The following is a 27,778-nucleotide window of genomic DNA, read 5'->3' on the forward strand; positions in this document are numbered from 1 at the left end:
ACCTGACCATTTAAAGGCCAGAACGCGTGGGCAAGATCAAGGTCGAGCAATGTTTCGATCAGCTGTTGCCTATTTTGTTATCAAAAACACATGGGTTTATCAAACTATCGAAACCAATCAAATTTAAAAATTAATAGACTCCGTTTTTTTTTTTTTTTTTTTTTTCAAAATCTATTCTCGATAATGGAACAGCAAAAAAAAGTTAAACCAAAAATTCTCTAGACATTTAATGATAACCCTTGATACCTAAAATTTCCGTGGACATGTGACGTTTAGTATGAACAGCTTGCAACTCTGGTCCACTAGTAGGACTAGAGCCAGCGACATTGTCACGGTCGTCTTGTTCCCGCGTACCCTGGACGAAGAGTCGCCCGCTTTTGCTGAACCGATACATGGCGGATTTTTAAAAGTCAACAGAATTTTTTTTTTAATTTACAAAAATAATGATAAATAAATAAAATAGATTAGAGCACCGATAAAATAAGGTAGTTAAGTCTTTAATAATTCCGTAACTGGTATAACAATTACGAGGCAATGATAATAGTAATGACGACAATACTTCAAGTTGATTTTTCTCTCCGCCAAGATAATTACAGATCTCGTTACGAGTAGTCTCGCCTCAGGCAAGATAACACTTTACCACTGTTTACTATATTCACTTGGCAATCAAATACGTTTAAATAAAATGCGTTTAATGAAAAATTCACAATAATTTTAAAAAATTTACTAGACGTTCGTGCACTGTAACTTTGTAATTTATATTCATTTCCATCACGAGTTACGAATTAAGTAGACTGTTTTAAACCGAACCATGCACGAGAAATAAAATAGATACACCTTATATTAGAGTACACAATTATAAGACAAAAGCGCACGTATCCATAAATATTTTTATTTTCCTTTCACTACTCGGAGCACGGAGGCTCATTCTCACCATGAGGGCGGGAATCCTCCTCAATAAAATAAGCCAACACACTCGCCTGCACTTTAATAATATTACATAAAATAATTTGGATAAAAAAAAAAAATTCTGTCGAGGTGTTGACAACGCGACGCGAAATTAAAAACTCAGGAGCAATCAGCAGCAACCAGTGAATTTATTAGCTCCGTTCTTTCTTTAATATCTTTAGAATTCAGGGTTGCCGATGATGTTCCATTACCACCACCAGCACCATAACACCTCCATATCCAATATCGAGGACCACCACCAGCGAGAATCTGAGTATGAGACACCGTCACAATCATCACCACCACGCGTTATTGTATCGGCCTACGCACTGTTCCCTTGGTCTTGTCCCTCTCATAGTTTATTATAATTTGTGACGCAAGTAATGATAATAAATAAATAAATTTATTACTGAAGGAAGACAACAAAATGTACAGTATATTGGGACAGGAGGTGTTTTAAATCGGTATTGATAGAGACTGAGACCGAAGCACGCGCTGCCGCTTAGCACGGCATCCACCGACTGTCGCTCGGGGCTTCCCCACCCGCGCTGACTCTGCCGCCAACCAACCGATGACCAAGAGAGTTTAAAACGCGACGTGATGGTACCCCGCCGGTGTGTGTATGGGTAAAAACCACACCAAGTTCTTCAGAGTAGGGCAACAAAATGCTTTTACAGGTGAGACACTTGCTGTCTTCCTCTCACCGCCGATCGCAGACCCAGTCGCTTTTAAAACTCTTCTATACTTTGATCGTACATAAATTTCTACCTCTACCTCTACCTCAACTGCTTATACCATATGCCTATCCACGACTCGGAACGCGGTTTATTCATATTATATATATTCCTCTTTATTACTCTTGTCTACTCCCATCCCATCTACACTATCATTATTACCATTACTATCTATATCTTGTGTTAAGTATTTAGCGATCACGCATGCGCCGATCGCCGAGCGGCCTCGTCAGCCGCGTGGGCGATGCCGATTTTGAATTCTCGATCCCGTCCTTCCTCTTTTCCTTATGAGGATAATACCGCGATATTCCCAACTGATGACGATTACTTTAATCGTTGCCTTGTGATTGTTTTGCTGGTCTTGTTCTTGATGCCGTTGTTGCACTAGATATATTCGTCTATATTTATATATATATTCAAATTTATTTCAATAAAGTTGAGATATACGAGTGGTATTTAAAAGCCAACGTATTGAATATGACTGATGACGGAGCCCACACACTTAAAACCGTGGGCGAAACTCTTTTTATATATTTTTTATTATGTTTTTCGTTTCACAGTGATACCATATTAAGAAAGTGGGAGCCACGAAAATTGACACAAGTGTTTTTATTGAGTCAGTATTAATACTTGATCATACTCGTTTGACAACAATTGAGTAATTTATATATATAGTTTGTTATTTTTATAACTGTTTGATTTATACTATTTATGGTAAGTGCTAAATTAATTGATCATTTTTTTCGCATTTTAAATTATTTTATTTCATATATCTATACGAATTAATTACGTATGGTGATTACTATAATTTAATTAACTAGCTAATTGGATATTTAAATATAAAAAAAATTAAATCGTCGGTAATTTTTTTTTTTTAACTATTAGTATTTGAAAAAAATTAAAGACAGGTGTGTGCTGTGCTGAGATTTGTTTAACAAAAGATATTTTGATTAAACAATTAGTAGTACTACGCCATTAAGATAAATAAGACGTACCCAATTTATCTTTTATTTTGTTTGGGTCTATATTTACACAAGTAAAACACGGAAGAAATTAGATAACCGTCAGAGAGTTATCAGAATAATAACGTCGGATTACTGACTGATGAAATGGTAATAAAAAAAGTTAAGATAAGACTCGAGCAAACATCCAAAAGTATGTGTTGTCTGTTTAATTATGTCTTCAACTAATCGTTTGAGTGTCTTCGTTACCGCATATGCCCGATACGGTCATGGCCTTTCTGTTTTCTATATCTAAATCGTCCAGTTGCGTAATGGCCTGGTTCTTTATCCACCTTTTAGTCGATACCAGGTAACCTATGCAGTATTAAATAATACTTATCTATAATTTCTACATGTTTTTTTTATTTTCATACTTAGCATTCTACGCGAGCCGATACATTAATTTTGAAATTTCACACTTGCGGTGAGTTTTTCATTTGCTAATAACTCTAAGCGGAGTTTTATGGGTATTGTGAATCACGGACACACATTTTTGTATTGTGGTTTATAATTAAGTCTTGTAGCTGCTAATTAGTTTGTGGTTAAAAGTTGTCGACAGTGGAAGAATAACGAACAGCATGGCTTGGCTTAACGTTGGAATATAAAAGAGAAAGACCGGAATGGAAAATAAATATATATATATATATATATATATATATATATATATATATATATATATATATATATATATATATATGTATAATGTGCAATGCGTATGCAGAATAATACGAGCAGTTACAGACGAGACTCTTGAGTCTTAAGAGATCCCAAGGCGGATATGGAGTCATCGCACCCGGGTCCGTTTCACGTTAGCTTCCGGTAGCCGTTTTACTGACGTCAATTATACAGTTGGTCAAATTTTATATTTTAATTTTCAAAAACGTTTGCAAAAAAAATTGCGAGAAAAAAAAAAATAAAAGATATGGAATAATTATCGAACGAAATTTGGCAGACGTTTAATAACGGTAGCGAGTAAAAATTATTTAAGAAATAAAAAAACCGGAATATTGCAAGTGCTGATCACTGGTACCGTTGTAAATACCAGCCGGTATATTTATGTACGTCTGTCAAGATAACGAGGTTCCCGGGGGCTTCTTCTCACCAGCAGCAGCCAGTATACGAAGAAATTCAAGAGAATTACGTGGATGGCTTGAATGAGTCGTAAGATATGTTCTAGAGCATCGAAATCACAAGAGAGTTGTTGTATGTGTCTAAAATGTTGCTGACATTATCTTTAAATATAAAGAATGCAGACTGAAAAATAAATAACGAAATCTTTTTTTTTTTTTCAGACAGGCGACAGACGAAGAATTTATTAAAGAGGACATTAACCGGATAACAAATTGATCGATCGACCCGTACTAACGTCTAATGAAGTTAAAGTGCATCATGAGGGATTACGTGAAACCCGATGCAAGCGGCGAAATTCTATACTACGTCAGTTTTATTTTTTCTTATGTTCTTCTTCTTCTTTTAATTTTTTCCATCGCATATCACGCACGCGAGGTTTTGTTATTTAATTAATATTATTTTTTATTTCTACCCAAGTATCAATTGAGAGTAATGACCTTGCGTGTATGCACAGCACGCTCGATTAATATTTTTTGCCGAGGGGCTGAATGTATATTCGAACGGTATCAGCAGAATAATAATTTTTGAATTACGTTAACTATCATAAAATATCATTATGTTTATCAATATATCTCATCTGTATCTATAGAAAATTATAAACATAAACATATGTAAAGGTATGGGCGTTAATCACGGTCGGCAATTATCATAATCAAGATTATGCAGGAACGTGGACGCCCACGTAAACTTATCCACTATACCCACTTATTTTTTTTTCATGGTAGTGCCTTATAAGGCAATATTCGATAACGATTTTTAAAAATCATCGTCTATGGATTAATTACCGCGTCATTAATCATACAATCAATTACAACCTATTTTAAATTCAATCTCAGATATTTATCTGGATAAAATGTATCCGTTGTTATTTATTGTCCTACAGAGTTACTACTGTCTGTATATATGAAGATAAAATATAAAATGACACTTTTTAGAATAATTTTAAATAAAATCAAAGAAGGCATCTCAGGTGCATTTAATTTCACCCAACTTACGAAACTGACTCGCGACGTGTTATTTTGACGAATAAGGCTGGATAAAGTTTATTGCGTAATATTTTATTCATTAGATCTTGTACGCGTGTCATATGATTACTCTCATGAAGAAGTACATCATCAAGTAAATTTATATATATATATCAGATATATATGAGCGTGTAGGTATAATGCGTTCGTGTTTGTTTACCTTGACCGACAAAGAGAATGCAAAAACAAGTTTATCTGATTCACATTCAATATTCATCTGCCTTTTAAACATTTAAAAAAAAACATTTGTTAATTTATATAATTTTATTTTTATCCGGTAACTGAGTAAATAAAAAAGCGCGCGCTCATTGAAATTACAAGCACCAGGAAGGTTGAGGATTATTTGTACGATCCACACGATTCTTTCGTGAAATTTCAATGAAAGTAGCGGTACGTGTTCGGGAATATCAATTAAATTTAAATTGTTGGGGAGGATGATGTACAGCAATAATGACAATGAAACATCAAACACTTAAGCTAATTGTAGATCAAGGGCGTGTGGGTGACATATGTTTGTTTGTTTGTTTGAATGGCTAACAAGCCGCGATGTAATTTATAGTAATGATACAATGACTACTGGGTTATTTATTAGCTAACAATGCAGTAATATAGTGAATAATAAAATAAATCATGAAGTTGTTTGTCTTTATATATGGAATTTTATGCCTACGCAATTGTTTGGCCAACAAATATTAAGTTTGTTTGCATTAATATTGCCGCTGTTTTTACAGAACAAAGACCTTCAAGTGGCGACAGCTGTGATGAATCTTGTAAGCTAGTACTCGAAGCATCTCGACTGTTCAATGATACTACAGGAAGCGATGCAACCATCATAAATGTACACAGAAATCTGCATTATCTACACTACGAAGACGATACTTTCTTTACAAATTACTTTTTTCAAAAAATAGTACAATAATTATTACGATTAATTTAAATGATTACTAGGTATATGAAGCAAGACAGATAATTAAATATTTGAAGAGGCTTTTTATAATTTTAAAATGTTCTAGCAAACTTACCTTGCGTCGCCATTTCTGGGGCGCGCAAAAAAAAAGATATTGCTGAATTAGAAAACTAGTGCGCAACCGCTTGAAAAGTAATAAACAATAAAGAAGAAAAAAAGTTTATATGAAATTATAAAAAGAAAAGCTCAGATAATTAAGCGAAATAGATGTGTGTTGTGATGTCTATTAATAACTTCCTCTCCTCGAATTCCTGTTTCTTTTTATTTTTTTTCATCACTTTCACTTGGGCCTATGGGCGCCACGAATAGAATTATCTTGGACCAAATCCAGATACACAATTATTTGTCATTCTTTTGTAGTAAAGTGTCTTGGTATGATGGATTATCGATTAAATCTCTCATGTTTAGAAGTCATTGATAAGTATTTTAATTGCGTGAAAGGTTTATTGAGATTAATAGTATGCAAAAAAAGCTGTTGAGTGAATGAAAAGTACTCTAATATAAATGTTTACGTTGTACAAATTATTAAAGCACGTAATCTTGTGTAGATAGTGAGCTACCGTTAGGAAATGTGCTGTGGAAGAGCACTTTGCGATTGAATTACTTGATAAGTGTATTAATTCAACGGGTGAAAAGTCATCACGTCTTTGGGATCGAACTAATGTATCATTATTAAATACGGAGACCAATGGGTTTATATATAAGAACACTGGGCTTCTCTGTTCGCGTAACTCGGTTAGTCAGTTTTATTATTTTTTCAACTTTTTTTTCTGTTCGGTTTGTTAATTTCTGACCGTATTAAATAAAATGATATGTCTGACACATCTTCTCCTATATACTACATATACTTATGTATAGTTACTATATATTTATATATTTAAAGTCGTAAAGACTCGCAAAGAAGATTATGGATTAAAGAAATATAAATTAAAACTGACGCTTGAGTTATTTGATTCTTTTTCGCGGCAAACGACCAACGGAAATGATATGATGCATTCCGCTAGACCGTGAAAAAATTTTTTTTAAATGGAGAAGACTAACATAAAGACGACCAAGTATCGGAATAAGAAATGAAAATTATTGTTATGTTTAGAAAGGGAAAGAATATAAATAAGGAAATGTCGTCTGACAGGAGGTTTTTTAGATTTATGTGTCCTCTTGGTTATGCATACGCTTAATTTCTTTCTCAGTTGGTTTCAACGGGTTGAAAAAATATATCAAGTCGAGATAAAAAAGTTAAATGAAAAAAAAAAATGGCAGAGGGGTGAAATTTTTTTCTAGTGTTCGAAGCGTCACAAACGACTCGCCGGAATTCAATAAATGAACGTCGGTTTTCGTGTAGTAATTTGTATTCCCGACGAATTTCAAGCTCCTTGAAAGCACTTGGCTTAATGCCACACTCTGATTGACTAAAATATTTTGTCTCTCACTGGATGATTATTCTTTATTTGGCATAGACTATACAACTTCCAATAAATCACGTACAGCTTACGTCGGACAATTAACTTTGATTGCTGTATTATTTAGCCAAGTATTGGATTTTATTGATGAAATGAAAATAAATTAAGTAGACAAGTTTGATAAATTAATAAAGTGACTGGTTTGTAGTAATAAAATATATATGTCATTCGATCGAAAGGCGAAACGTAGCTAACAAGATATCGAATTTGTTTTTGTATAGTCAAGTAGCTAGATACTTTAATTAAGGTCACAAACATACGGCATATATGTATATATAATTATATATATAACAACTTACCTGGAAGTGAAGAATAATGGTCCATATTAAACCTAATGTGAGTTTGGGGTTGCCGTCAACGATATCTTCAGCTCTTATATTGACGAGTTTTATTTTTTTGTAACGCAAAAAATCCAGGGCCATTTGGACATTTTGCAGCATGTGAAAACGCATTCGTCCTCTTTCCCGCGGCTGAAAATTAAAAGAAAAACATCCGACATTAATATCTTTTATGTTTTATATATACATATAAATAAATCTATATAAGTAATTTAACTCTTGTTCAATATGTTGAGATTATAACAAGATAAATGCGAGCCTTAAAAATATCTGCAAATGTGTATGCATGTGTACATGTAAAGTTAAAAGAAGATTTCTTTACTGTATTCGCCCAACCCAATTAAATTGGATATCGAGTAATCATTAGCCAGGGAGAGAGATTCGTGTTTTGATAGCGTCAGAAAACGAACCGATCGTGTTAGTGTGCTGGTGGATAATATGTATATCGACCGTAATTTCCAAAAGTTTTATTGTTAAATTGCTACATATATACACATACATTACTGTGATCTTCATATTACCCTAAATTGCAGAAGTATATGACTCTGAGTCAGTCGGAGAACGTGTTAAAGACAGGTGGAATTTAAATTGCTTGACACATATCACGAAAATAAAGAGAAACATACATGCGCAGTTGGCTATTAAATGACATGTAAGATTAATTGAACTGTCAATTTACCGTGATCTTTAAACATCACTCAGATTGTTCAATGTTCCAGGCCATTGGCGGTGTTATTATCATTATTGGGGGGTTTATGGATAAAAGCAATTAATATCATATTAAATAAATGATGTAGAGACTTTTACAAGTGCATGTAAGAGAAAACAGGATAGTGTGTATTATATACGTTGATGATTGAACATATTAGCGCGACCCTAAAAACAAATACTTGCTTGTAAGTAGTACTATGAATTAACATTTAATTACGTAACTGGTCACGAATAAGTATAAATAATCATGGACAAGTAATTATCGTCGCGTCGAGGTGAATCACGAGTGGCGATCGATCGCTTCGCGGAATCCTCAGTAGTACGCGGTTCGCGGTGTTGTTTTATGGGCGTGTATGTGTGTATCTGTGTACTGTTGTGTGCTCTGTGAGAGTATTTATGTGCAGTAAAAGAGACGACCTGATTAGCTGCAATTGATCCACGCGTGTGTGTTACAATATTGTGGATAGTCATCACGACCTAAGATCTTACGGAAAAATCATTAGTCAAAGTCCAGGTTAAAGAGAGCCGATACATGTTGTCGGTGGTTTTACAAAAAATATAGTACATGCTTGCGCTTGCATCATAATGTTGGTTATAAGGCGATTTCAAACTTTGATTATGTCAATTTCTTCGTGATATAAATTTATTTATTTACTTTTTTTTATGGGTAGAGAAGATAATGATTAATTTCTTATGAAATTTCTATGGGAACTAAATTAATTTAAGTTGTAAATTTTTTTTTTATATATATATATACTTACGAGGTGTTCGCCGGAAAGTACTTCCAATAAAGATATAAGGTTGTGTCCATCTCGTAAATCTTCGAATAAATCTCCGACATGTCTGCTCGCCTGAAAAAATATATAGATTTTTATTGGTATTATTAAAATATATAATTTATTATAATTCAAGATTAGCTGAAATATAAATTTAAAATCACAGTTCAAATTGCTTTGACTAAAGCTATTACAATATTTAATTATTTAATAGCAGCCTTTTATATAAAATTAAACGTTTTAAATAAAATAATAAATTGAGTAAGAAAAACTACTGACACAATAAAAGATAATTGTTGTTCTACATTTCATACGAAAATAATGCTTTTTATGGCCATATTTTATTAAATATTTTTTATGTTAGTGTCGCCGCAAGTGATCGATGCGTAAAGCGTGACGTGAAAACGCGAGAGGTCTTATGTTACGTGCAAAAAATTACAGTGCTCGTGACACACAGACTAAATACTAAGTGACAAAGTACAAGAAGAATCAGACGCAACGGATGGGCGGAATAAAAAATTTTAAATCAATAGATATGAATGAAAATAAGCTTAAGGGCATTCTCAAACAGTGCCCCCCACTTTTTAAAAATATGCAAAGACTTTCAACAACTGTCATAACCGTATTAAAATTTTATTAATTAATTAAAAAAAAATTAAAACCTTAATTGAAAAAAGGACAACGTAGTCGTGATTTCGTCGAGATACAGAATTTTAAAAAAATTACTTACAATTGATATCAATTGGGAGTCGAACGAAATTTGTTGAATAAATTTTAGCCGCCAAAATTTAAAAATTCGAATTATAAAATTGACATGACGATTTTACTGAACTTTATTTAATGAATTTTGTTTAACTCTTAATTGATGTCAAGTGTAAATAATTTTTTTTAAAATCTATATATCGGCGAAATTACGACTACGTTGTCCTTTTTTCAATTAATGTTCTCATTTTTTTTTAATTAATTGATAAAAATTTGATACGCTTATGACAGTTGAAAATCATTGAAAATTTTAAAAAAGTGGGAGGCACTGTCCAAAAATGGCCTTAAGCGGGCATGAATATAAAAAAAAGAAAAAACCTTGGTATTTTATATTAGTTTAGGCAAACATGCAACACACTTTGTGATAATAACAAAGCGTTAACTTACAGTAGGAGAACAGCAGGGCTGGTTGTTGACGACCACACACACGTGGAGACACGTGTAAGTCTGAAAAATCGAACAGGTATAAAGCCATCACCAGGATATGTTAAGAAAATTTATGAGTTTTTTATTTTTTCATGAAGGAATAAAAAAACTTTTTAATTTAAAAAATGATTAATGATATAATTAGTAATTGTTAAGGTTACCTTTACATATTTCCAGTGCTAATGAATTGCGTGAAAGAAAAAAAATTTCATTTAATGTTTAGTTACGACAACAATTTGGGTAATTAGGAAAATGCAAACTTAATAAAGACATAAAAAAAATATATATGCCTACTAGACATCATTTTAAGTGCGCAGTTGAAACCATTACGGCTTTGTAAAAGGGAAAATAATTGGGTATAAAATATATATATAAATGTAGGACTGCGCGAAGAGTAACAAGGAGAAGAAGACATTTCCCACGTAAGTTAAATTTTTTTAAAATTAAAAATAAAACAATTTTGAGCATAATGACTTTGTTAAACAGTTACTTTGAATTGAATTACTTCCATTTAGAGTGTACAATAATATTAAAAGTAAAAAAAAATTGCTAACGAGACTTGGATAAGGTTTAAGCAGCGAATATTTTAGTGTACTTGATTTTAATGTGTCTGCATTCCGTAAATTAAATTGCCCACAATTCTTAACGCACTATAAAACGTATGTTCTTAAACTTATTTAGGCTTAACAAAAAAATGCATGAGTATGAACTGAGTATAATTAAACGTGAGTGCGTCTTCATTTAACTTGAATTGCATTCGACGTCGCCTTCAATGGGACCACTTGTAATATTTTTTTCAGCTGCTATTTATTATCAAAATTATGCTACATATTGTAACATAAACCTTGACCAATTTGTTATTACAAAAGCACCGTTACTATTGAAAAGACTTAAAAAAAACAAAATGTAAAACTGTAGAAATAAACAAAAATGAGTGAAATGAAGCTCGTGAAATTCACGTGCTGTATCAATATTATGACTCGCTTCCTGTTGGTCCATTACGAAACTCAACGGTGGAATTACTCTCGGAGAATAGAAGTGCACCCACTTGCTGGTAATTGCGAAATACGACGACAGCGACGACGATGATGGTGAAGTGAATAACGAATAGAAGGAGAATTTAAAGATACTTATTACAGTAGAGGAGAGCTGGTGAAGGTTTTGTACTCTGGACAGTACGATTGGTCGTGTCGGGCAGTGTGTTGGGCAAACTTTGGTATGAGAATTGGTAGGCGACCAGGGAGAGAAGAAGGCGCGATGGAGAAGGTGTCCGAATAAGGTCAGACTCAGGAAAGCAACTGTATGTATGTGGGCGCCACGGAATCGCAGCTGGTGTCTGTATAATACTTTACTCGTTCGCCTGTTTGGTTGCTCCCAGCATCCAGTGGGCTGACCATGTGAAACCAGAATCGTCTCGTTGTAATCACCATTTTTATAATCTTTATCGCGACCCTTGTGAGCCACACGCAGGTTCAATACACCTTTTTTTCACATCAAGATTTAATGATTTGTGCCTACAATACTCGAATTTATTAGCATAAATTATTAATTTCCTTAAAAGTCATTTACTCGCTCGAAACATTTACTTTTGCAATATTAATTATGATTAATAATTAATGCCAGAATATCAAGGATTCTGGAAATAAAAAAATGAAGATTTATAGTAAACGATTAAAGCTACTAGGTTTCTGCAAAAGATTAATCGCGCTACTAAAATATATGTAACGACTTTTCGAACAGTAAGACAACTTGATTAGTTGATTTATGTCAAGAGTTGAACTTTAAAACCACGTGATTGTGAAAAAAAATTTTTAAAAAAAGTTTAGAAGTGAGCAAAAATGAAAATGGAAAATAAAGTAGCAAGGCTGCATCAACACCTTGACTCTGGTTCTTTGGTTGCATCACGAAGGTCAGCCGCCCGGGCTACAACAATGAGATTCGCTATAACGGATTACGCGAGGGAGGTGTACCGCACTCGGCTCCACTCATGAACACAAAGGAGTATATCGTATATATATATATAAGGACGTGAGATGCCGAGTAGTTTCCCATGGCCTTGTTCTCCGGCGTTCAGGATCCGTTTTAGCAAATTAATGAGTTAAGATATACCCGAGCTCTATATAAACTTGTCTTCTAATATAAATAACCTTTCCTTACTTTGCCCATCTAGTGTACGAGCTTAGATTACTGACAGACAAACAAACAATCAAACGGTAAAAAAACATCGTATGTATTCCTTATATCAGTGTATACACACATTAAATTAAATAAGTCCCACAATTAACGGAAATAAAAAGTTTTACGGTGAAAGTTGCGGTCTTCTTAAGTCGCTCGTCAAATGAGCACAGAGATGACTTTAAATAATTTTTCTTCACCGGGATAACTCAATCCATATATGGCGTTGATGCAGAGCAAATGTAAAGCCAGCTGAAGAAACAGAAACAGAACCTGCAAGTACTGCACAGCAACCCACAAGTGAGTCACGCGTCTTAAATGGCCCTTGGATCCGAGTAACATTGAGAATGTTATGTCTCTTGACTCGTTTGCTGCAGGCCATCTGAGGAATTCTAAATGCCATCGCATAGTAGTTCAACATTGTCTTATACTTCCGGCACCACTATTCCACTGGTGATTGTTGTTGTTGTTGTTACACATAAATTTATAATCTACTGACTTACATTCAGTTATTTCGATGCTGAAATTTTCTCTAAAAGGAATTATTCTGTCTTTCAATGACGCGAAGGCATAAAAAAGTTGTGTGAGTCATAAATAGCAGTATCAACAAATTCGACTCGATGATTCAACTTGTCAACAAATTGGATACTTTTTCTTTTTTTTTTCTTCTTTAAGTTAAAGGATTTAAGATGTAAAAGAAGATCTAATGAAGTCTAAGAACCGAATAGAGTAGATTATCGTGTAAAATGTAAGCAAACAAGTTTCTTCATTCCTCAGTGCCATTAATTTGCACCCTCTTCTATTTCAATATTCTCTTTTAAGCTCACAATCCTTCGGATTTGACGTTTTGTTTTGTGTGTAAAAGGCAGAAACTGGCGGCGTGCTTTGTTTAAATTTTAAACTAAACAGGATGGGGCTTCGCGAGTATGAAAGCCAGTTCCCCTTTTGGTGGAAAAGAGAAAATGAGTGTTTATAGAGACAGAGAGTTGTTATATTATTAAAAAAAAATATAAAAACTGATAAAAGACCCGTTTCGAGCATAAACAATGTGTTTGTTCAGCTTTTTACTGTACCCACATTGGGGTGACCTTGGAGTTTTAAGTGAAAAATAAAAATCCGCGAGACACGCCACAATGACTTGAAAGAATTGACTTCCTCTTACTCTGAGTAGAAAAAAATTACAGGGAGATGTAATTGACCCATTTGGATGCAACTGCTGTTTTATTGTTGCTCCGTTGCCGGATGCTGGTGATTGAAACGGAATTTTTTTCAATATATATGTATGTTTTTTTTGTAATGTAATTTTTTAAACAAACAATAATAAAAAAGCAAGATAAATAAGTCGAGGTATACAGATCCGGTTTTTTTTTTAAGATTAATATGTTCGGAGAAATATTTTAGAAATATTTAAAAGTTAATTTAGTCAAGAGCAGGTGGAGACATTTGCCAATAAAGTAAACCTTATATATTATTTGAATATTCATCCATTTAAAAGCTGGTACAGATATAAAGGCGGTACAGATCATAGACGGGCCAAAGTCGAAAACGATTAAGGAGCTGAAAGTTTAATAGGGACCAACTATCAAATTTGTCGAGTAGTTTGGATGCTTTGAAAGCAATTCTCAATCTTGATACATACATAATATCACAAAGTGTTTCGTACATGTGTGTGTGTATACATATATATTTGATGTAGTACTTTAAACGAGACATTTGATTTTACTTAAAGCTACTGGCCATTTGCCGAGATGTTCTATGAATTAAAGTTACGAGCAATGACCTTGCTGGCAAACAGGCTGGAATAATTTTACACTTGCACCGCCTACATCTAACGCTTCCCACGTTTTTAAATACTCGCACAAAAATTTTAAATCATCTAATCACTGTCAGCTCAACAATAAAGATGTCAATTTTATCAATTAAGAGTTAAGACTGAATAATTAAGTGCTTGAGAATTTTTAAGTTTAAAATTATTATGTATATAGAAGTGTGTGTGTGTGTGTAATAAATGTTAAACAGAGACGCGTTATATTGATGGCAAAAATGCACCCATGTAATGGGTAGTTGGGTGAAAAGTCTTACTGACGCGATTACCGACTTTGTTGTAACTTTAATGGTGTCTGTGTGTTGTGACCATGTACATGTTTGTGGTATGCTGGTCGTAATACGTGTAACAACTTGTTCACGGTTTTACAGAAGAACGAGCCGCGTCAAGACACTTATCTCTTTAACTTGCCGTTTTATATACACTGGAGCTTATCTTACTTCCGTGAGAATTTTAAAATATAACTTGGGTATCGCTGCTATACCGTTGGATTAAAGTATAAACGAAAAAAATAAATAAAATAATTAAATACTTGAGAGAAAAATAAAATTAAAAATTTAGTTTGCATACAAAGTCAAGAGTATTCAATTTAGAATTAGACTTGGAGTTGCATTGGGAGGTAATTTAAGAAACATTAAATGACGTGGAAAAATATTGTCAGGACAAGCCTTGACGGAAATAATAATTGTGGTCACGATGCCAGCATACTAAATTGCCGTCTTGATTCGCGGAATTTTATTTAAACTCGGCCGAAGACATTCAAGTTGAATAAACTGATAGTAAGTCTTTATAATACATGTATATATTTAATAGATGAGTTTAGTCCTTATATGAGGAGGAAGAGGAAGCGATAATCGAAAGACAAGAAAAGTCAAAGAGACGTCCGCGGCACGAGTCCTCGTCATCGTATAGATAAAAAAAAAAAAAAAAAAAAAAATAGACATCACGACTTTAGTTACAGTTTGAAGCAGGCATAGCTCTTGGTCAATTTCACGCTCGAAAGCGCTCCAACTTGCGTTTGCTTCACTCAACTAAGTACAGGTAAGTGTAATTTGTAAATCGATGCCTGGAGATTAATGCCGACGACACACCTTCCGAGAGGGAGCCATTCTACTGCGGGCGGTTTCTCTTTAATCGTTTTTAAAACTACCACTGGGAGCTGGTACACACCCTCGGGCAGTAACCAGATCATGCTACACTTTTCATCTATCGATCGGTTTCAGCTCAAGGAAACTAGAGGTACTTTTTTAAATTAAAAAATTGCCGCCTTTTATATTTTATACTAAATGTGTTTGAGACTTAATAAAAAAAAATTAACTACACGGACTGGCTGTAAGATTTAATTTATTTTTTAAAAAAATTAGTAGTCGCAGACTATAAATTAAAAATAATTCAATCATTTTAATAATATATGATGTCTCACTAACTTGAATTCTATTCATAAATTCAGCGAAATAAAAAATAAAAAAACTGTAATCTTAACGATTTACTTGTGTGATTCACAATCCGGATGTGACAGAGTGATTGATGATATTTCTAAGCTATGTCAAGAATAAAGATTAAAAAAAAAAAAAGGAGTAGTGAAGCTTTAAAAATATTTTTGCTCAAGTGGTAGGGCTAAGAGTTCCCGTTGGGTTGACCGTTTTGATAGGTTGCTTTCTTGAGAATGATATCAAAGTATCGTGATATGACCTTGTGTCTAACTTGGTAACGATACGACATAAGTGCTATGTGTGCCTGATAGAATTTACACGAATAACACCGCGACTTTCAGCTCCTATCCACTTCTTGGTTATATTCTTTACTTGCTACTACACGTCAAGGCTGATGTATCGTATTATATTATCCTCTAACTCATATTGTCTACGATCGAGCAGCGTGTCGTGTTCAACGGAAGAGTCAGCACGCAATCTGAGTTCTTGTTTTATATATAAATATATATATATATATGTGTAGTAATCTATAGCTAACTGCATGTGACCAGCAATGTCATTAGTTATTCTTTTTAAAAAATAATTCACATAAAACAATCCATTCATTATTTTCTTAAGAATAAGTCTCAAGTTTAATATTTAAAAGGCATATTTTGCATTTTTATAAAAAAATTATTTCTCGATGATGAAATGGAAAAAGGAGATAAATTTACGGTTTATTTACCGGAGAGAATATTCTGTCTATGAGGTAATAGAATGGTTAATGTGATGCGAGAGTTTAATGCACGAATACATCTCGTAACTGTTAGATTGCTCACGATGGGTGTGAATCATCAATAAATTCTCAGTCGCGTAAAAGTAAAACCGTGGAATGCGCTGAGAGATAAAAAAAAAAAAAATAAATAAAATATAAATGAGGGTATTGCCCAAAGTTGAATTAATTATTTTTTCATTCGCCGTTTTAAAGAAAAGTTACGAGACCATGACTTACTTCGAAATACCTGACATATATTATTGTAAGAAGTAAGAAGTAAGAAGTAAGAATAAGAACAAACTCTCGTCTCGTCATCAAACAAAGACAATTCAAGTGTCCATAAAATAATAATAACAAAAGTTACTTTATCTCAATGGTACTGGTTTTATATCTATATATATATATATATATATATATATATATATATATATATATATATATATATATATAACATTCATACTTGTATATATTTTTTTAAAATATTTCCATTCCGGCTTTATCTGATCGCTGAATTGAATGATGATGACTTATGGAAATTGAACATCTCACAGCCACAATTGTAGATCAGTGATAAAATTTAATAAAAAAAATAAATATTTATGCTCATGTTTATTTTCGTTTAAAATAAAATGTTAACGTGACGAACCAGAACGAATCCTAAGGTGACAAAATATTTCTCACTCCCTTATCCGCCCACTTATTGTATATTTTTTTATTTCTTCTATCAGCACTACCATCTATAGCTCGCGAGCTGGGCAAACTACCTTCAGCCTACATATATGCGCCACGCGACATACGTCAGGTTGCAGTTAAGCGAAAACTAATAATTCTAATTTTTATGTTTTTCAAACCGTCAAGACTTGATATTATGTGAGCAACTCAACCCACGTTATTTTTTTATCCATAAATAAGTAAAAAATTAATTTATTTCCAGCAAGTTGGACTTTTCCAAGATAAAACGACAAACGGGTAATTTTACAAACAAGTAAGATCGGATATTATTATATTTATTAAGTATCTGGTGGCCTGTGACGCAAAATTGACTGACAATCGACGTCAAAAATAATTTGGCCAATTGTTTATAAAATAATTTTTAGAGCAAAATCAAGTCGACGGATAAACTGAAATTAAATTTAAAAAATGACCGATTGTTAATTTTTCGCTGGTCAATTGACGTCAATTGTCTGCCTTACACAGAAAAAAAGGATTTTTTGGCGCAAAAAATTTTTTCTTGTTCTAAGAAAATTTTTACCTGACCCAAGAAATTGTTTGTATTATAAAGTGAAGACAAAACTTTTCTTGGGGTAAGATAAAATTTTCTTGGAACAAGAAAAAAATTTCTTAGGCGAGAAAAATTTTTGTCTTCAATTCATAATAAAAAATATTTCTTGCGCCAAGAAATTCTTTTTTTCTGTGTATATTACTAGCAGTGGCACATTTATCAATAGACTTAATCCAAATCATCCAATCTAATTATTTTATTTAATTATCTACAAACTCATCGATTTATGTTTTATTGACTACTGGGATTAATAATTTTAAGACCGGTGATGCGACGTTGTCTCCGCGACCTATCGCTAAACTCGTTATCTTTATATTTTTCTCTAGAGCCCAATAAAAATATCATACTCGGAATAAGTTGAAGATAATAAATAGCTAGCGTTTAAATTGCAATTCATAAATAAGTCATGGATGGATACATATATGTTGCAAGTTGAGCTCGTTAACTAACCTCACCTTCACTTTATTTAAACTTCACATACTTCCTACTGTACTGCGGAGTAACTCAGTAAATATATCTATAATTTTTTTTTTTTTTTTTTGCTTTATTGATAAATAATAGAAACTATTATATAGTTTATGGATAGAAGCCCGACGATTTCCGCGTGACAGTCATCAGTCCTGATTGAGCTGATGGAAGAAAAATACTCGATATTGTTCACACGACCAATCAACGTCGTTTTATAAATATTTAATTATTATGCTAATAACAGTAACAATGAATTCAAATTTGTAAACAATTTAATATGCAATATCAAGATGAAAAACTTCTTGCACAAGTGCATGTTAATTTATTCTGTTAAATCTTACGTTTATTGCGATGCTGCAAAAAAGACCAAGATGTAAATTATAAAATAATTTTTTTTTAATATCTTGTATATTTTTGATCTCTTTGTATTTTAATTACTCTATTAATATTTATATGTTAAATAATAATAACGATGCTTTTGTATTTTATGAAAATTTACACTGTACGGAGTTTAAAAAAAAATCACTCCGTTAACGGAGGAGTCAACAAGGAGTTTGTTTTTTCAGAGTGATCTGAATTTCATTTCAATCCGCATTCAAAAAAAAATACCTATACAAAAAAACTGAATATATATAAAATAAGATTTAAATAAAACTTACCTTTTTTAAATGTTTGTTCACCCACTTAGTAAAGGTCTTTTTCTGGATGGCATCACGCTCGTCTGTAATTAAAAAAAATAAGAAATAGAAAATTATGTATAAAAAAATAAAATCAAGGTATAAATTATCCGTTACTTGTTAATCACTAGCTGTAGAGTATAAACTCAATTAACCTTAGAACCAAGACAATAACAAGATAAATATCTGCAGTATATATGTATATATTTATATTTAAGGTTAATCAGGAAGCTGGTGTGTTTAGAAAGTCAGTAAAGGGTTAAAGGTAAACTTGTAAACCTTGAGGATATGCGGAATTGCTGCTGGTTTAAATTAACGACAGAGACGCGGAATCGCAATCAATCCTGATGAGACCGCGGTCTTTAAGGTCGGGACTCGACCTCTTGAACTTTCGTGCTCGGTCCTCAGTACTCCAGTCACGCCCACGTTGCGTGAGCTAAGTGCCCGTGAAAAGGAGTAAAGAGAATAAATACTGACGAAGAGTAAGTAGGAGTCTTCTGCTTTACACTAGTGACATTGTCACCGAGTGTCTTGTATTATACGACAGTACTTAATTGCCGTGCAAATATAAGTCACTGCTTTTTATTCTCAATTATCTGGTTTCTTTTGTGTAAATATATGCCGTGATATTTTTTTTACCGCATAATTTAGAGTATATTGCTTGTGATTTTTAAAATATGTACACATGTCAAAAGATTTGTAGACTTAATATTTAAATAAATAATTTATTTTTTATATAGAAGATTTTTAAAATGAATTATTTATTTAAACTCATTGAGGAAGAGAAGTTTAATTTTAAAAATTTAAAATGAGTAATAAATGTTGGACAAGGTTAAGGTTTAAATACGTTTTTAAAATTAAATGATTGGAAATTGAAATTTAATAGCATAAGCTGGTTGCTGTGGCTACAGATTCGTGCAGCTGCAGCCCACGAGTAACATTGAGTATGAGGGATCAGAGTTCACTTGCAGACAATAACCTCCAAGTAATTCATTACATGAGGGATGAATTGAGTGGAGAAAGAAATTTGATGATTAAATCACAAGTACTTAAATAATAAAAAATAATAATAATAATTTTAAAAGAAATATTTAGCAGCGACATTGACGCTCGAGGCGTTAAATAATATCATGTTGGTATTAGTAGCCGAAAGCTAAAATAATTAACGTAATGAGCGTATAATTTTCCGTCACGAATTCTCAGAAAGCTGATCGAGGCGTACGTAGATCTAACATCAAAAGGCCAAGTTGGACCCGAGACTAAGGCGGGCTTGAGAGTTTATGCTTTGATCTAAACCACCAGTCAAAGAACTTCCTTTTTGGACTATATAATTGTCGGAATATATATATATAATTTATTGCTAAATAAATAGACAATAATAAGGACTTAAATATATTGCGAGTGTATAAATTGAGTGACGAGTTTGTGAATTGACAGCTTCAGCGACTGCAGACAATTGATAGATTGATGTCACGATCTGAGGATTTATCGTGGAAAAATAATTTAAATTACTCAATAGCGTCAACAGTTTTTCAATTAAACCGAGTTATTTAAATTATTAATATAAATTATCTTTGAAAAGAATCCTAGATTTTTTTTTTCAAAAGCGAATTTATGGAAAAGACGCAAGACCACAGGTCGTTGATTTTTCTTAGCAAATATTTTTTTACCATGACATCAGATCTTTTTCACAGTGGCGCCTATTTGTCGCGAATGTACATGAAAAATTTTTTTTAACCCGAGAACATTTTACACCTTCGAGATCGGAATGTCAAATAAGACGGCTGTGACTTCTCATGCTACTCAGAGCAAATATTATACACCTACGTGAGCGCCCACTTTTTACTATATCTATATATAATACGGAAGAGACGTTTTTTTGTTCATTTTTTAAGTACATAGTTGGATTGAAATTTTTTTCTCTCAAAGAATATAAATATCTGTGAACGTAAAATTGCACTCTAGCTCTTGACAATTATTTAAACCCCGTGACAATTTATTATCAGACTCTTTTGGCACGGTGACGAGGTTAAAGAACCGCCGTAAGAAGAAAACACATTAGAATAAATAACTGCTGTGTGTGTGTGTGTTGTGTGTTTGTGTGCGAGACAAGCAAAAACGCGGGCGTTTAATCTACAGCTACAATAACTAAGTGGATAAAATTTAGCGTATAGAATAATAGTTTATCGTTAAATGCCAAGAATGGTCATAATAGATCACGAGTGCTAGGAGACACAAATAGAGATTTATCGTTTAAGATTAAAGTTAATGTTAATGTTAATAAATAGCTACATTGTGGCTATTTTATATTTATTCGAAAGATCTATTGGCTTTTAACAGAGCTTAAATATCACAATTTGTATACTTTGAGATTAGATAATCAATTCAATGGTAACATAAAATTGTGGTCTGCGGTGTGTGTTAATATTTGAGTCTGCTGAAGATGGTATGAGAATTAATCAGACTCAGTGTCGTGAGAATGGTTCGAATTGGGATTGAACTAGACTTGAACGACGCCCTCATGACATTAAATATGGTCACTTGAGTGCTTGCTATTACTTGTACATAATATGCTCTTGCAATTGCGGATAGCAAGAGAAAGACGGGAGAGTACTCGGATCACTTTGAGTTGAGTTGGGCTTAGCTCAGTACATGTAGGATATGTGATGCGATATGCGGGCGATCACATCTGTCCGATGGTTACGGTTAGTTTATAGGCCTCAAATAGCAAGCACACCCGCTCTTACCCATCACTTCACCACGTTAATTCGAGATACTCGTTTTATTTTTCTTAGATCCACTATCGTAATAGCCCACCCTGCGATACTCTGATCCACTATACAGTATACACACTCTACTATATCCGTTAACTCACGGTTACTCTTCATATATCTTCCATGACATTTCACGCCCTGATTTCGTGTAATGGACGAGGAGAGTTTTAAACCGCTTCAATCCTGATATATTCTAACCCATTAACTCCTCGATAACACGTTCTCAACTTTTAAATTTATTTTGATGTCTTATGATTCTAGATATATTGCACGGGTTGAAATAAATTAGTTTATAATGAAAATTTCAAATTATTTTAGCACATGTGCACAGAAAAAAAGGATTTCTTAGTCCAAGAAATTTTTATTTGTCCCAAAAAAATTTTTGAATTATAAATTGAAAACTTAAAATTTCTTGGAGCGAGAATAAATTTTTGTAGAGCAAGAAAAAAATTTTTTGAACCGAGAAATTTTTTCTTGTCTCAAGAAAATTTTTGTTTTCAATTTATAATACAAAAAATTTCTTGCGCCAAGAAATTATTTTTTTCTGTGTGGGTACAAAAAGATGAAAAATCCTCACGATGGAAATTTATTGCACGCAGACTCTATTTTTTATGATAAAATTCAAAAAATTTCATAAAAATAAACGCAGCGGTTCAGAAATTGCGATATTTTAACAAATAAATAAAAAATGTATATGAAGATAATTTTTGGGACGGAAACATAAATTTTAATGGTTTTTGATAACGCTAATGCATTAAAAAAAAGTAATGGGTTACTTGAAACCTTATCACAACGATCATTTAATTGAAATAAATAGTTTGATCAAAAAATAATCTAATCAAAAATCCTTCTTGAGATAAAATAAATAAACAAATATGAGACAGTACGTATTGAACACATACTTGAAATTAAGATTTTAGATAAAATTTAAATATATTAGTAAGTTATTTAATACATATATATTAATGTATTATGTAATAAGAGATAGTACACATTAAAATGTATAAGTGATTCATAAATATTACTCGAGGCATATAAACTTCGCGATATGAGTTATTGTTATTGGATGCGTACACCAGGATATTATTCACGCGCTCAGTTTTATTGTAACCACACGAATATAAGTAAGCCGTGGCATTGTCTATTGTGTATGTGTCAACTTCCTACTTTTTCCTTTCTTACAAATATATATTTATTTGCAACGGCATTATATTAATGTGTCCCGAGTTATTTAAATTTAATAATAGACAGCATTGAAATGAACGTCAGCAAACTCAAATGAAAACGGTTTAAATTAAAATTTTCTCCGTCATCTTAATTTGAAATAGTATTATATATTATTAATATATAAAACCAAGTATAGTAATTTCCAGCGGTATTTATTACTAATGTTTAATGCATTTCTAAGAAATATGGAATGGAACCGCAGAATGCTGAAAATTATATATTTATATATAAAGATTACACACTAAATGACGTAAATATATTTCCTGTACGATGGTGTTGCCTGTAGTGACAAACTCTCACGCCATTTATGTATCAAAAATGTCGATTAAAATTTAAAAAAAAAGTACCTATCAATATATTCAAGCAGACATCAATTACACTACGGCTGCCAGTGCATACCACATAACAAAATCATTTAATCGACATTTTTTCTCATGAATCTTCAAGACAGAGTTTGCTGACGAGTTTAGTTTTTAAAATCCCGCTTGATAGTTTTTTATTATTTAACTTCTATTGACATCGTAAACGTTGTACTCAATAATGATGCAACGGATGTCGCGCTAGTTGGCTGACCACAATCAGTTGCTATTTACACTTCTCAACCAGGTAGCGAAAGTCCACTGGTATTTATTCACACATGTGATATATCTCTATATACTGAACATTTAACTTCAAAAGTCAAAGTTCTCATTTTATTTTTTTTTCCTTTTAAAAGTATTTAGTCTCAATAATTAATTCGTCTTATAAAAATCAATTTAAAAATATATTATTATCATTATTAATTTTTTATTATGACTGTAATGATGATAATATATTAGTATGCAAAGTAATATAGACTACAGACTACGAACATTAAATAAAATTGAACCGTTTACTATTTTAACGCATCATTGATTTAACTGATGACGATAATAATATATATATATATATATATATATAGATAACTTTTAACTGCACGCACCTGTAACACCACCCACGCAAAGTGCAGATAAATATATGTCGTTCACGTAACGTCATGCGCGAATTATTCGCACGCGTTAAATTAGCAAGTTGCGAACTGTTAGATAAAAATTTAACGGGTGTAATTTTTTTAAAGCCCCTCTAGTTTGTTGTAATAAGTAAAAGTAATTGTCGCACATAATTAATAAACTTGAAGGTATCACCTCAATTAAAAAAGTAAAAAATTTTTTTAATTGGCGGTAAATTTAAAAATCCAAAAGTGTATACAAGTCTAGGCTGTAAAAAAAGTTATTATTAAAAATATTAAAATGTTTGTAATTATATTTATAACCATGTGTATTATTGTAATTGCTAAATTAAGTATCATTATGTTATTGTTGTTATTTATTATTAAATTCAAGGACTAAAGAGCCCAGTTAAGTATCACACTGATGCATGGCATGCATGGTTGCTCGTAAAAATAAATAATCTATTGTAAATTTTAATTTTAATGAAAGTTTATTGATAATAAAAATGAACACTACAGTTGCTTAAGCTAAAAAAAAATATTTATTGGGTTCGATTACTCGGCAATAATTCTATTAACTTTAATGATGACATATTACACTTGTTACAATTAATCAATTGTTCGAGTTCTAATTGAATTATCGCACAGTAGGATAAATTGCGTCACTGCCAAAAAAAAGTTACGAAAATTTTTCTCACGACACCAATGACAATTGTCTCTTACGTCAGTTTTTTTTTTTTTTTTACAGTTATATAAAAATTTTTGACATAAAATAATTGTATATTATAATTATAATAATAATAATAGTGAATATACAATATGATAATTGTTAATGAAATATGACTGAGGTTGAGAAAAAAATTAAAAAAGTAAAACAATGGAGCTAAATACTCAAAGATCAACAAGGACACTCAAACAAAAAGTCATTTATTTTAAATAATTTACGGTGATTTAATTTTTTGCTGTATGCAATAGTAATACTAATAATAATTATGGTAATTATTCATTTGGATATGTAAATTAAGTATGAAAAATATATAAAACAAATGGTTAGTCGCTAAATCATATCAATTAGTCTTGTATAAGCAGTAAAAATAAATTATAACTTGTGTAATAATGTAATAATTATTTAAATATATTTTATTATTAATAAAATGTACATTCAAGGTACAAACTAACGTAACTAGTGATTAGCAGCGACGCAACCAAATTACCCACTATATAGATATGTATATAAATCTTGCAAACGAGTGATTATCTTATTATTTATTCCACTCACCGCGTAGTACCGCGAATGTAAATCAATATATATATGACATAAATATACCGAGCCGTTAGAATGACAATTCACTTAAAAACATGCTGGGGAATTTCAAAAATTATTTTTTTTAATTAAAAAAAAAAAAAAAAACTATGGAAGCAAACTGTCTCACCTTTAAATCAACAAAACGGAATAAAAAAATAAAAATAAAAGAAAACGAGCTGCCAGCATCAAATGTGATACCTACCGTGAGCTTCGATGAACTTGGCCCAGCAGCCCCAATAAGCCAAAGAGCTGCTGGGTCTGGTGTCATCGTCATCAATAATATCCTCGACAGTATGACCATTCTGACCTTTGAACTTGGACAGTGATTCCTCGTAGCCGTGCTGGGACTTTTGCTCACGATGGTGCTCGGCAACAGTATCTGCAGGATCGAATCCTAGTCGCTCTTTGTAGTAAGCCTGAGTCGACATTTTATTTGTAATAAATCAGCACTTTTACACTTTTTAGTTTTTTATAAATTTTTAAATTATCCAACAGGCCAGCGAACGTTGCATGACTTGCTCAACAAGAAAACTTATGTATGAATATATATGAAGAACAAGCACGTGGCACTTTTTCTTCGCGCACTAGAGTGAAAACTCGTCGAGAGAATTAGCGAGGACGCGAGTGTCACTTTTCAAAATCTCTTTACTGTTCTTTCGCATGCGTGTTCTCATGTAATTATTTACACAAATATATATCTGCAATCGACATATTTATTCAAAATTTATTTCTCTTCTTCAAAGTATATTATAAATGTTAATGCTCATGACATTTTACTGATTAGTCTTTTGGTTAATTAGTTAAAAAATATTTTTTAATTATTCGCGGTTAGTTAAGTCATTAAGCGAAATATGGCTACGCAGGGATTGCATCCGGTCTATTATATTATTTGTTATGTTAAAATAAAATTAAAACCGTTAACGATAAATCCCCGTCGGTGTGATTATGGCACTTTGAATTCCCAGTTGCTGTTGTACTTGTTTTTTATAATTATTATTATTATTATTACTATTATTATTATTTATTTTTTTCTTTATCCGTCAAGGATTACATGTCATTCTTGTCTCGTCTTCATCATAGTCATTAATACCGTCGAATGATGACGTTATAAATTCTATCAGTTATTTTTTCTTTCACTTTTTACACACATGCCACTGCAGTCCGTCGAGACTACTTGCATACTTCTCCTTTCACCTCTCGATTTACCACAGCTTGGATGTGACCAGCACTATTTTTAAAAATAATACAATGAGTTGTAACTTAAATAAATCCACTTACATTTAATTATTTTTTGCCAAGAGTTTTTCTACTCCGTTTGTTAATAAAATTAATAAAACAATTTTTTTTTTTTAAATTGAATTGAATAAGCATTAAAAGCGTTAAGGGGAAGAAGAAGGAATAAATATTCAGTGAATAAAAAAAAATAAAAATGAACGGAAAGGCGGTAGCTCGAAAATGACAACGTCTCACTGACTAACCGCGTGACGGAATGTCCAACTGACTAAGTGTCCAAGTGACTAGAGCTGAGTGTTATTATATGTATATATATAAATATGGTTTGGAGCAGCAATAATATAATACTATCACACGAGGAAGCTAATGGTCGAGAGCAAAAGTGTGTTATGGACATAACACTAACACGAGACTGACTGAGTTGTTGGACTGTTTGATTTCTTCAAGTAGCCAAGACAACACAAGACGACCGGAACGCTCTGTGCTCTATAGCTGATCGGAATCCCCGCATATGGTAATCGACGTACTGTGTGTGGGTGCAGTCCCCTGGGCCCGCTTAAACTCGGTCCAATCCCCAACCTGACGCACTTCTCCTATCAGCCAATCACCGCACGTCTTATTTCTCTTCAACAGGGGAGACTCACGTCCGCAATGATAAAGTAACATGTGTGTACACATATGAATGTATGTAATGGAATAAAAATATAAATAAAAATGTAATTAAATGAAAGAATACTGTGTTGTATGTGCAGTACTAGAGTCAAGTCGAGTTGTGGCGCAGGCTCAATCACTGCGATTGCACATGGTATTAGTAAATTCGCCACGGAAATGGATAATTTTATCAATAGGATACACGTACGTCTATATATTACACACTGACGACATTTACACAGCTAATGCTATGTAGTAATTAGATGTATACAATTTATATGTTCATATATATAAATATATATGTATACATTCGGCAACCACGCAGTAAGTTTGTACGTAATCAATACCACCTACACTTTTCTTAGTCACACTTTCACTAAACCATTTGAATTTTCACACAAACAAAATTATATTAGCTCTTTGATAATATATATTTACACAACTTCATTACGTAATTATTGATTAATTCATAAATTTATCTAATCATAATTTTTTATTTTTTGTGTGAAAGTTATGAATTTACTAAACCATAACCTCTTGTAATGGTTAGAAACCAACAACTAAACTGAAGTGAGGTGATTTTGAGTCTTAACAGTACGGGGTGGGGATTCAAAGGAATATTAGCTTACAAAGTTGGCCTAAAGGAGATGAGACCGAATGGACACAGGTAATTTTCAGGTATCTTCGAGAATCGAGAAAATTTATATTGTGTGATTGGGAGTAGAAT

At 32.4% G+C, this 27,778-nt stretch overlaps 1 protein-coding gene and 1 long non-coding RNA gene across 31 annotated transcripts in view; one reads left to right on the plus strand and one right to left on the minus strand.

Moving 5' to 3' along the window:
* The window catches only part of LOC130667613 (microtubule-actin cross-linking factor 1), a 100,158-nt gene that overhangs the window by 49,745 nt on the left and 22,635 nt on the right, over nucleotides 1-27,778 (minus strand). For 16 of the 30 annotated variants that reach the window (XM_057469299.1, XM_057469320.1, XM_057469306.1 and 13 more), the window contains exons 2-7: nucleotides 25,475-26,395; nucleotides 18,876-18,937; nucleotides 10,441-10,458; nucleotides 10,241-10,300; nucleotides 9,077-9,166; nucleotides 7,566-7,736 (exon numbers count right to left, since the gene is read on the minus strand). In XM_057469299.1, the coding sequence (XP_057325282.1) occupies nucleotides 7,566-7,736; nucleotides 9,077-9,166; nucleotides 10,241-10,300; nucleotides 10,441-10,458; nucleotides 18,876-18,937; nucleotides 25,475-25,595 (522 nt within the window). In that variant the 5' untranslated portion in view covers nucleotides 25,596-26,395. Of the gene's footprint in view, nucleotides 1-246; nucleotides 697-7,565; nucleotides 7,737-9,076; nucleotides 9,167-10,240; nucleotides 10,301-10,440; nucleotides 10,459-18,875; nucleotides 18,938-25,474; nucleotides 26,479-27,778 lie in introns of those variants that run through there. The other 14 variants (XM_057469324.1, XM_057469323.1, XM_057469322.1 and 11 more) reach the window with 7 other exon arrangements.
* Nucleotides 3,369-5,924, plus strand: LOC130667629 (uncharacterized). The gene is made up of 3 exons (XR_008989866.1): nucleotides 3,369-3,886; nucleotides 3,976-4,120; nucleotides 5,571-5,924. It is a non-coding gene; the product is annotated as an uncharacterized LOC130667629 (long non-coding RNA).

Source organism: Microplitis mediator, chromosome 5 (genome assembly GCF_029852145.1).
Source record: "Microplitis mediator isolate UGA2020A chromosome 5, iyMicMedi2.1, whole genome shotgun sequence".
Classification (NCBI taxonomy): domain Eukaryota; kingdom Metazoa; phylum Arthropoda; class Insecta; order Hymenoptera; family Braconidae; genus Microplitis; species Microplitis mediator.